At 45.4% G+C, this 11845-nt stretch overlaps 1 protein-coding gene across 1 annotated transcript; it reads right to left on the bottom strand.

Moving 5' to 3' along the window:
- Positions 1-210: 210 nt before the first annotated feature.
- On the bottom strand, positions 211-10026 carry samd1b (sterile alpha motif domain containing 1b). The gene is given in 9 exon segments (XM_034602720.1): positions 211-1366; positions 1494-1608; positions 2683-2800; positions 2914-2968; positions 6766-6903; positions 7052-7189; positions 7191-7325; positions 7327-7353; positions 8651-10026. Coding segments are annotated over 9 exon segments (2058 nt in total). The 5' UTR covers positions 9839-10026; the 3' UTR covers positions 211-1222.
- Between the last annotated feature and the right edge of the window lie 1819 nt (positions 10027-11845).

The raw sequence follows: 11845 nt of genomic DNA, 5'->3' as shown, positions 1-11845 counted from the left end.
AGTCCTGATCCTGAGTGATGAGCTTGCAGAGGTACCGCGTCCTGAAGACACAGCACCTCATCTCAGCTCGCCACCACACTGACAATTTTATTCTAATGAAGGTTCTTCTCTGCTGAATCTTCAGCATTTTCATTGATTTATCAGAGAATAAAAAAATTTAAAAAACATGATTTAAATTTATGTTTAGAGGACTGATATTCTGAATTTGGTGAATTTAAATGTGGTTTCATGAGGGGATTGTTGGGCCTTGGTGGAGGTATGCACTTTAAAAACATTATATCCTTCCAGAAGGCAAATGTTTTCTGTTGGGGTGAATGGAGCTGAGTGTTGTCCAGTCAGTCATGTTTTAGTTTTAAAAAAGTTGTGATCTACCTACTGCTCATAGCAAATTAGTTTTACTTGGTCACTATTTGTGCAGGAGATAAATTCAGGCATCTGACTTTTAAGCCACAGTCAAAGTCTATCTTGGTGAAAGCAGACACTGATTTGGTCATGCATAGACCAGAGATCATTGCCGACTCTGTTTAAAACATTATGAGCATATTTATGAATGACACTTTTATCTTAAAAATCCACCACCTGCTGATCAATGAGCTGACTTGGTGCTGCACCCTCTCAGAGGTGTAGGGAAATCATCAGCTTATTGCTTATTGCACCAGATTTGATCTTGACATTGAGGACTACGATGGGTCAGCAGCAACAAAACAGAATCTCATCCTTCCACTCTGGTCAACTTATAATGTCGCTGTTCAATCCAACATGCTGCGTCCATGTGTGTATCAACTTACACGCGCCCACGGCAAGAAACTCTTGCATTCCAGCCACAAAAAAAAAAAAAGTCAATGCCGAAAAAGAGGACCTCATTCAAAATGTGCATAAAGGTCAACATGAAAGAACAGTTTATGGAAAAACCATCTTGCAGGGTTATATCAAGAAAATGCAAAGTGCTTGATCGTTGTAAATAAAAAACTAAATGACTGTCTTGAACCTCCTGCATCTTCAAAGTCTGCTTTCTCCTGCCGATGTTTGCTCTCAGTTTAGTAGAAAATCCTTGTTGATGGTCTCGAGCAGTCGTAGGGGACGAGGGGAAAGACAAACAGAGGTGTGTGTGTTTGTTGAGATGAAAAGTAAAGTCTATACTGTATATCGTGCATGCGTTTTTATATAACTTGAGTTAATATGTAGACACAAACACAACTGTGTGTATTTCCATTGAACGTCGTTAGCAGTCGTCGTCCTCAAAGTGTGTTTTCTGCAGAACCTTCACATGCCGCTCATAGATCTTGAGGGCAGGGCCGAGCCTGATTGACAGGCCAGTCAAAACATCATTGCGCTGCATGAGGAGCAGAGACTTGCCATCGATTTCCTGAAGAGGAGAGCAGAGCAATGCAGATGTGGAGACACAGGTTAAGGTTCAACTTGTAGTTCAAGTACAGATATTAAACTTGTCTGTGGTGCCCTCTGGTGGTTGCTAAAGAGGATCACAGACTCACCTGGGTCATGAAGGCAGCAGCCTGCTCAGGGAAACCTGCTGCTGTGAAATAGCTGACCACATCAGACACCGTCCAGTCCACCGGGCTTCCACTGGCCCCCTCACACTTCATGAACCTACAAATATGAGTAAGAGGCCCATCAGACCATTACAAACATGCAGGAGAAAGCAAGCTTTGTCAGAGCTGACAGAGTTTGATGGAGGAATGCAGTTTGTAGTTACCTAGATTTAGGTGAATTTTAATATTAATTTTAATATAAAATAATCCTACTGATGTTTTCACCAGTGTGTTTCACCTAAATTGTACGAATTGTTGTTTTCTTTACTCGAGAATAGTCCTCTTATATTTAAATCGTTTTTATGTACATCGGGAGAGGGTCCTCTCCATGGAGGCCGCCATGTTTTTTACAGTCGTCCAAACTGGACAAACTAAACACCTTTTGAGTTTTTATGACAACTGAAGGCTCCCACAGGTTCTCGTTCATGTTTGGAAGGGGAGGGTGAGGTGAGGGCTATTCAGCTGCAACATGAAACTTCACCACTAGATGTCACTAAATTCTACACGCTGAACCCTTAAGATAATGTGCTCACAAGTCAAAAAGGGTTTTGTGAGGTCACAGTGACATTGAGCTTTAAGTCAAAGGGTATGTTTGTGCCAGATGTAATGAAATTCCCATTGGGTGTTCCAGATATATCACGTTCAGAACATATGGTCACCGTGACCTTTACCTTTGACATTCAACCATCAAAATCTAATCATTTCATCTTTGAGTCCAACTTAATGTTATTACCAAACTTGAAGACATTCCCTCAAAATGTTCCAGAGATCTTTTGTAACATCACATTTACCTCGACCTTTGGCTGTTGCCAGCACGGAGGCATAATGATTTCCACCTTGTATTGACCTTTTCTTAGCGAACATTCTACATGTTGATTAACCATGATCCATCGACCAAAACACAGTGAAAACATTTTGATTTCTGATTCCTTATCCAGTACAGACCATCCTCTTCACAGCATTGCAGAGGTTTTCAGACTCATTGGGCTAAAAATGTTGGACTTGTTTACAATTAATATAAAAGAGAGAAAGTGGAATTTGTAACAGACCCCAAAAAAACAAGCAAGGTCGGATACGATGCTCCTCAGCCCTATGACTGTTTTAATGTCTCTAGTAAGTCTGCTGTACTCACCCTCCACTGCTAACACCTCCATTTATCCCTAGCTCCTCAGACAGGCCTGAGTCTCTCGGGGAGGCGGTGGGTGTGAGCAGGCAGGACGACACACCGACCTCTGTCATACACTCCATGTCTACGGGGGAAAAATGAAGCTCAATGGGATTCCCTGTTATCGCTGCAAACCACCGAACACAAACGCGCACAAAGACACACACATTTTGCAATGATAAGTAAAACCGAACTCACTGTTGAAGCCTGAGGAGGTGTGGTTGATCCCATCATGCTGCGGCTGGCTCTGTGTCTGGAGAGAAGAGAGGGCAGTCAAACAAAGATGAAGATAAAAAATGAGACGATGGCACAAAGACATCTATAGGATATCTATCCTCTGGAATGAGTCAGAGCTGTAAACTACTGGTGAAAGAGCCGGAGGTAAAATCATTTTGAAAACATCAGCGGGACGCGGCCTCCACCTAAAGTGAAGGATGAGGGAATTTGGCTTCGTGACAAAACTGCAACAAGACATTTCAACCATCTGCTGTGGCAGTGTAAATGATGATGGTGTGAGGTAGGAAGGGGAGCAAGAGTTTGACAAAGATGAGGAGTCGTACCCAGTGGAGAGTTTAAGTCTGTCCAATGCAGCCTGTCTGTTATTCAGTGAGTTTTTCTGCATGTGTCTCTAAAAAGATAAAACACTGCAGCACCTGGGGAAAAAAGGGTTGTCTACAACTATACTTACTAATAACACACCTCATCATCAGTAGCTGTTAAAACAGTGCATTAGAGAGGAGACAGAAATCGGCTTTGGACATAGAGCAGCTCCTTGTTTTGTTTTTCGCATTTTCCTTAGCATTGTGCTCATATTACCCTAGTTAAAATAACAGATGAAATCAATGCAGCAGTTATTGTCTTTTTTTTTAAAAATCTTTAGATCCTTTCCTTGCCAAAACCTGGTGCCTATAACCCACAATTCCACTGGACCACTGACAGCCCTGTGCATTCATGTGGTGTTGGACTAAATTGAAAAAAGTGTTCACTGCTGGATAAATTCACATGAACGCCACCTCAAGTCGGAACAATAACTCAGAAAGTTGGCAAATTTTGGTACAGGAGTTGTAGCGTCTATGCTTTATGTTGCACTTCTCTGAGTCTGCATGGTGACTGCTTGATGGAAACTGATGGAACTTACACACACACACACAGTTTGTACATCTTAGTGAGGACACTCATTGGCATAATGCATTCCCTAGCCCCTTTCCCTAACCCTAACCATCCAAAATAAATGCCTAATCCTAACCCTAACCCTTAACCTAACCTAAACATAATGCTAACCCTAACCCTAAAACCAAGTCTTAACCCCCAAACAGTCCATTAAAGGTGGGTAACAAAGTGAGGACCGGCCAAAAGGTCCTCACTTTCCCAAAATGTCCTCACTCCAATAGGTTGTAGACTCAAACTGGTCCTCACAATGACAGCTGTACAAGAGCACACACACACAGTCCTTTATCTTAGTGAGGACAATCATTGACATAAATATTTTCTTAGCCCCTTATCCTAATCTTCACCAGACCTTAACCTAATTCTAACCCTAAGAGCAAGTCTTTCACCCTCAAACAGCCCTTTGAAAACGTGACGAACGACCAATGTCCTCACTAGGGTTGCAAAGGGGCGGAAACTTTCCGGTAAATTTCCGGAAACTTTCCGGAAACTTTCCATGGGAAGTTAAGCTGGGGAATTTTGGGAATTTAAAAAAATTTTTTTTACCGCAAATTAAACGCTGAGCAATAAAAAAATAATTCAAAACTCTATTTTAAAGATGTATGGAATGCAGCACACGCTACACGTTGAATTTCAACCCTGCACTGCGCATCACATGTGCAGTGCATTCTTCCATCACATGTGCAGATAATTCCCAGCATCCTGCACACTACAGCAGGGCGATTGAGGCCACACTACTGCATTAGCCGAAGGACTAGTCAGGGAAGTTTTGATGATATTACTGGGGAAACTATATAAGCATGCTGATTGAGGATTGTTCATCTGTTCATCTAGCCTATTTCTATTCATTTATCCATCAATTGTAAATACTTTAAAGACGATTCCAATTGTTTAGCTCACTATTTATATCTCTGGCATTGCATTAGTGTTTTTTACAAGCTTTTTTCTCATCTTACTCTACAGAACAATGCTACGTGCACTATCTCATGTGTGGAGACATTTCACCCCAGCCAATGTAGAAGGAAAGGCTGTGTACATTTGCAAATACTGTGCAAAGACCTATGTTAAGAATGCCACAAAGATGCAGAAGCATATAGTCAAGTGCCCAAAGTTTCCTCAGGGCTCAAATCAGCTTATGACAAAACAAAATGTTTATATTTATGTCTGTATATGACAGGTAAATACAGTTAGTATAAATTACCCACACAATTTCCAGTTTATTCCCATTAATTCCTGTTTATTCCCGTTAATTCCCGTATATTCCCGTATATTCCCATGGAAAGTTTCCAACTTTGAATATTCCCGGAATTTTGCAACCCTAGTCCTCACATACACATACGGGATATACTCAATATGGTCCTCACAAAGATATAAGTATGAGTACACACCACCCCACACACTCCAACACAGTACCATGTGTATATTATAACACACAGACACAAAAGTGAGAATTTTGAACTTGGGTGGAGTTATGATGGAGTTGCATGTGGGCATCAGGCATACATGAATCAGTAAATGATAAAAGTGTAGTGTGGGTGTAACTCTTCCACTCGAACAGGTGCAACCAAACTCCTAAAAAGAGACGTCACTCAAACTCAGCCCGTACCTGCACACAGCTAAAATGAATTCATCCATCGTTCATTTTGTTATGCACACCAGAGTTTTTCTTACAACAAAGTGTCTCAGGTAAAAATCCAGTTGTGCATGTACCATACCAAAAAACTGCCTCAAATTCTAATTTCACATAGCATGTATGAGGAGGAAGTGAGTTGTTTATACACACAGAATTCACTTCTGTTAGGTCACTTAGAAATACTTTAAAATTATCTGTAGCTTGTTTTCAACACAAATGTTTCAAATCAGTAAGATGGTGAACATGTTAATTACATTATAACTACACAATTTCACATTCATTTTCTTCACTACATGGTTTAAATACTGTATACAGTACAAAAATATGTTATCTCCCATTAAGGACATCTCTTTTTCCTTCTCTGGATACATTCTGGAATTTTGGACAAACATCACTATCTATGTCTGTTGAGCTGCTCACTGCTCATTCTTCTTCAGTTTATCTCCATCCAGCTGTGGTTCAGGCTGCCTGTACTAGAGATGTAAAAGGCATCAGTGTGTGGACCACACAAATCAGTCAGTCCCGTTTTGTTTGTGGGTTGGTTTGTCAGCAGGATCACGCAAAAACTACTGAACATATTTCTGTGAAACTTGGTGCCACAGACTCTTGTCTGACAGGGAAACTAATGTCTACTTAACAGAACATTTTTGATAACACAACCAAAATAAGATGTGTTTTTTGAGCATGTACTTCGACATCATCAGGCAGTCTTTATGTTATAGGACATAAAACTACCAGGTTGCTGAATATTTACCTCCTCCAAGGAGGTAATGTTTTTGTCTAGTTTTTCGTCATATGTTTTTACGCAAACCTGCTGAGCAAATTACTACAAATCTTGGTGGGAGGAGACTGTATGGGTAGGGGGCAGATCCAGGAATCTTTTTTTCACTTTTTCAACATTGTGAGATATGGGCATTTAAAAAAAAATTCCATTGATTTCTCAGAGAATAATAAAAATCCAGATCTAGTGAATTGAAATGTGGTTTCGTTATGGGATTGCTGGGCCTTGATGGAGGTATGACCTCTAGTGCCCACCTACTTATTTTTATGCTTATTAAACACAATGACAATGATGTGTTGTAACTTAGTAATTATATGTTCAAAGAAAGAGATTTTGATTTATCAAAGTCATATAAAACACCTCATATCATTATTCGGCATTCCATGTGTGAGGGTAGTAATTTTAATTATTCATTGATGAATGCATAGTGAATAAAACCGTCAGGACAGATGCAGAGGCCTCCACTTACTTGTGCTGCCATATGCGGCTGATCTGGGAGGTAAGCTCTCTCCTCCAAGCGTGCACCGTTACACTGCAACACCTCGACAACTCCCTGAACAGGTGGGGACGGTGTCCTGGCGAGGGGAATCCACCCCTGAGAGAGCCGCTAAACGCACAGACGAGGAGGGGAAAGACCGATTATCAACCACTGAGAACAACAACTACATCCTAAATGTGTAAATTAAACTTAAATAGGTTTAAATTCTAAAAGGGACAGAAAATCTGTGTTTAATTAACCCTACAACTTGCTTTACTTTGTACTCAGCACACATATTCATGCACACGCACGTGCACACACCTTTGCCACTGTGCTGTTGCTGCTGATGGGGGCTCCCCTCCTTTGACACTGCCTGGATCTCAGCATCTTCTGCGGGCTTCTCCGTGAGCCCTGTGTTCGGTTGTCATGGCTACAGGCGATGGTCCTCCCTCTTCATCCGAAACTCCGGGATCATCAGCGTCCTCCTCCTCCTCCTCTTCCTCGTTCTCTCCCCGTTCCACTTCTTCGCTGCTTGTTTCCATTGGCCTCATGCTCCTGGACAGGAGACGAGGGCGGCGGCTGCAACAACAACACATATAAACTTCCATCAGAAAAGGGGTTGGGGGCTGAACAAAGTGAGTGCGCAGCGCCTGAGTTGTATCCAAGTTGTTGCTCAGGATTGGCTCACAGCACAGATATAGGTCTGCGATGCAAGAGACGGTTTGCGCTTCCTTCTCGGGGCGGAAGGTGTGGATCGCCTCCCACTTGGACAGAAACAGAAATACCGCTATAAGCGCCAACTCGAGCGTGCGCCCACAGAGAGGGAGGAGAGCGCGCTGTCAGATAACGGTACAAAGGATTTAATGGGGCGCGGGCAGGGGAGAGGCGGCGTTAGCGAGGGGAGAACACAACAACCACTAACAGTAACAATAATAAATACAGGTTGTGACTGCGCCTCAAAAGCCATGCAAACTGTGATCTGCATGAACACACGTGACGCGCGACCGGTCGGTCTGCGCGGCAGGAGAGAGGTCAGGAGAGCGGCAGGAGAGCGGCAGGAGAGCGGCAGCGGCGCGTCTCAAGTTTAAGACAGACGATGACAAAAAGCATCGACTACAAGGTTAGAATCACAACTCAAAAATCACACAAACAGAAGGGACACGAGGCGCGGCTGCGCGGCGGGGGAGCGGCAAGAGAGCGGCAGCGGCGCGTCTCAAGTTTAAGAGAGACGCCGCCTACTACTGTACTGCGCGGCAGGCCCAGACGATCCCGCTGTGCTCGGCTGAAGTTCCTGCAGAGGAATCACGGACCCACAGGCACAGATGTGACAGCGGAACCCAGAGGTATGGTCGTGCCCGCGCTAACGCAGAGACGCTCTTTAATGGCGTGCGCGCTTATCCCGGGAGAGCCGGGGGATGCCGCTCCGGAGCTGTCTGCACATAGATGTAATAACCCGCACCTTTTGTGCAGGAAGCCGAGCCCCCCCCACACACACACACACACACACACACACACACACACACACACACACACACACACACACACACGGCCGCAGACATGCACACACACACACACACACACACACACACACACACACACACACACACACACACACACACACACACACACACACACACACACACACACACACACACACACACACACACACACACACACACACACACACACACACACACACACACACACACACACAAACACGATCATACACTTCTGCTTCGAGGTTTAACATGAAAAAACAAATATTGGGAGCAGCTGAGCGCGTCCTGCTGCAGGATCATTGTTTTGCCATCAAACCCACGCACTTCAGTTCTGTACAAGTGGGACGTGTTGGACATATTAAGTTAGCATTGCCCACCTTCTTCGTCGGTGTGTGCTTCTCCTGCAGTGCGCTCTTCCCAAGTCTGTCCGCGGACGCATTCTTCTTCGACGCCGGCTCCTCCACCATCACCATCCCCCTCAGGGGAAGAGTGATGTTCCCGCAGCGGGTCCTGCGCAGCCGGCCTCTCGCCACCTCTCGCTCCATGACCACCTTGACTTTGCCTCGGGTCAGCTTCTCCTCCGACAGCTGCTCCTGGCTGCTCAGGTAGCCCAGGATCTCCTTGAGTCCGAGCGGCTTCATGTGGCCTCTGGTCGTGGCGGTGGAAGAGGCGGCAGCGGCGGAGCCCCCTCGGTGGCTCCTCTCGGACAGGCGGCGAACAGAAGCCACCAGCCTGTCGCCCAGGTCGGAGGAGTTGGCGTGGGTCCCCGCCGCTCGGGTGCCCCCTCCTCCGACTCGAAGTTTGGGCTTGAGGGGCGCGGGCTGCCTCTGTTGTTGTTGCGGGAGGCTGCCGACGCTCCCGGTGTAAGTTTTGTTCTGGCTCTCAGCTCCGGACGGACCCGGCTCCATTCCTCCGCAGACAGCATCGCTCCTGCTCGGCGTCGCCCTGCTGCCGTCGCCGTGCGCGCTCGTTCCGTGGCCGACACCGGGCTCCGGGCAGCCCCCCGCTGCCTGATGTTCTAATCCCTTGTCTCTCGGTGCACTTGCTTTCTCTTCTTTGCAGCCGCTCCCGACAGCGCAGCCCGTTGTTGCGCCACAGTTGAGGCACCCGTTTCCGCTACTTCGGCTGGAGGCAGGCTTGAGCTTCGTGCCTGATGTCTGGGTGTGGGGATCTGGGCTGGGCTCCGGCTCCTCTCCCTCCTCCTGGTCGGTGAAGCTGTGCGCACTGTCGCCGTTGTTGTTCAGATGGTCGTGTTTGGTCCGCTCCCTCGCTGCTGCCTCCGCGCCGCCACCGCCAACAGCCGCCGTGATAAACTCACTCTTCTTTCGGCTTTTCCTCTGCACCTTGGCCGCGTTCCGGTACGATATGGAGCCCTTGTAGCTAACTTTGAGCACCGTCTGCTCTTGGATCAGTTTTTCCAGCTCTGTCCTGGTTCGGTCCGGGTCTGACCCGTGTCGTCTCCGGACCATTCGACAGATCCTCTCCAGGTCTGGACGCGCTTTCCTGGAGCGGAGGGAGTCGATTGTTTCCAGGATCCACTCTCGGTACTTATTGGGCTCGGACATCTTCTCCTGCGGCGGGTGCGGGATGGGGGTTTGGCCCGGGTGCGTCTCCTTCTCCTTCCCCCTCTGTTGTCTCTGAAGTGACGCTGGAGCCGGAGTGCGTTCCCCGGCAGGAGAATGAGGACGGAAGCCTGGCTGGTACGCCTGCGTTGGTTGGCCACATTGTGCGCTTAAGGTAGACCGAAGATGGCGCCTATGGTTCTCCGACGCAGACGCAAATGGAATTTAAGGTGGAATAGGTTCGCTTTGAGCGCATCGGAGACGTGTTCTTTGTTCGCAGCCTCGATCTGATCAGCCAGCAGTTTATAATATGTAGAAAAACACACAAACCAGAGAGCGAGTGTCGTGGTTTTTTAAGCGTTACGGCGAACCAGAGCCAACAGATGGGTGGACGACTGTTCCCACTGCGCATCAGGCGCCTCTGACCTCTGGGCCACAAACACTGGACCATCCAGAACATTTGATTAAAGTGGTGTCATCAAATAATGTTCACTTTCCTGCGACTGTGTAGCTGCTGATGCTGCAAAATAAACCAAAACATCCAGGAAACACACACAAGTTCAGTAGAATTTCACCAGTAAAACTTTATTGGAATGATACTCATGTTGCAAAATATTACACTTCATGTTTTTTTACGCCACTGATCCCGTGACTTCAGACGCTTCCCTTTGCAGTGTGTGTGTGTGTGTGTGTGTGTGTGTGTGTGTGTGTGTGTGTGCGTGTGCGTGTGTTCATGTATGTGTGTGGCAGGGGTGGGGGGAATAACATGGTTTACATTGGGAGGGGGGTCTCATTTCCCTAAAAAGTGCGACAGTATGAACCAGCATTGTGCCTGCATCGAGAGGGAGGAAGTCAGTATCACTGCAAAAAACACAGAGGACACAGAGAATAATATTGTTTTATAACTTCAAACGTTTTGTCCATGATGATGAAAGAGTCAACATTGAACTGGACATGGAGGAAATACAGCAAATGTGAAGTCTCGACAAGTGGTTTACAATGTCATGACAATAATAATAATAATAATAATAATCAAAGAGCGGTTTGCAAATCAGACCATAACAACCTATAAGTGAGCAGCTGACAAAATGAAGGGATGTATGCTGATATGGTTTTGACTTCAGGTTGATACTTTTTTCAGCAGCTTCACCTCTGTACTAGGTGGAATATGAAAAGTGGTGAAACAGTGGTGGACAGCGCCGGGAATGTAATGGACCCAATTGGTCAGAAGTTGCGTTGACTTGTTCAGTTGCCCCAGGTTCACTGCTCTCATGGTGTTGAATTTGATGAACTGTTATGGGAATATGCCAAACTTGAGCATCAGCTGACATTATAAGGGGTCTTAAGGTGGATCCTGCTTCATTATTTGATTTGCAGGCTTCGTTCCATTACTTTGTCTCAAAATCCACACAGAAAGACCCTGGCCAAACCCGGGATTCAAACCAGGAACTGCCTTGCTATGAGGCGACATTGCTAACCACTACATCAAAATGAAGTGTCAGCCTACAGGCTGCAAACGTAATATTTTATGGAAGTGGAATAAGACATCAATGGAGTGGCCCTTTAAGACCCTTATTAATTCAGCTGATACTGTGTTTACATGATACATATTCCCAATTAGTTTCACTTTAAATCAGTGAACCTGGGGCCATAGAATATTCAAAAATGTCACAACTGTACAAAATGTACAGATAATGGGAGAATTGGTGGATTGATATGGGCCCATCCCCAAATATCAGGTTAATTCAGCCATGGAAACTGAGCTACATAAACCTAAATATAATCTGGAATGGATCGTTCAGCTCAAGCTGCAAACTGAAAATCATTCAAATGACAAATGATACATACATATAACTACACATTACAAATGTGTACTTTTGAGAAAATGCTTGTTATATTTTCCCCCATATCTGAACTATTTTGGACAGGAAAGACAAAAGTGAATAAAAGGTGAGAAAAAAACGAGGCCTGTATGAACCAAATGATCAATTATTATCAATTGTGTTGATG

Source organism: Hippoglossus hippoglossus, chromosome 1, assembly GCF_009819705.1.
Source record: "Hippoglossus hippoglossus isolate fHipHip1 chromosome 1, fHipHip1.pri, whole genome shotgun sequence".
In the NCBI taxonomy this organism is placed as follows: domain Eukaryota; kingdom Metazoa; phylum Chordata; class Actinopteri; order Pleuronectiformes; family Pleuronectidae; genus Hippoglossus; species Hippoglossus hippoglossus.
Note: the sequence above shows the minus strand (reverse complement) of the source record. Positions and strands in the feature narration are given on the sequence as shown.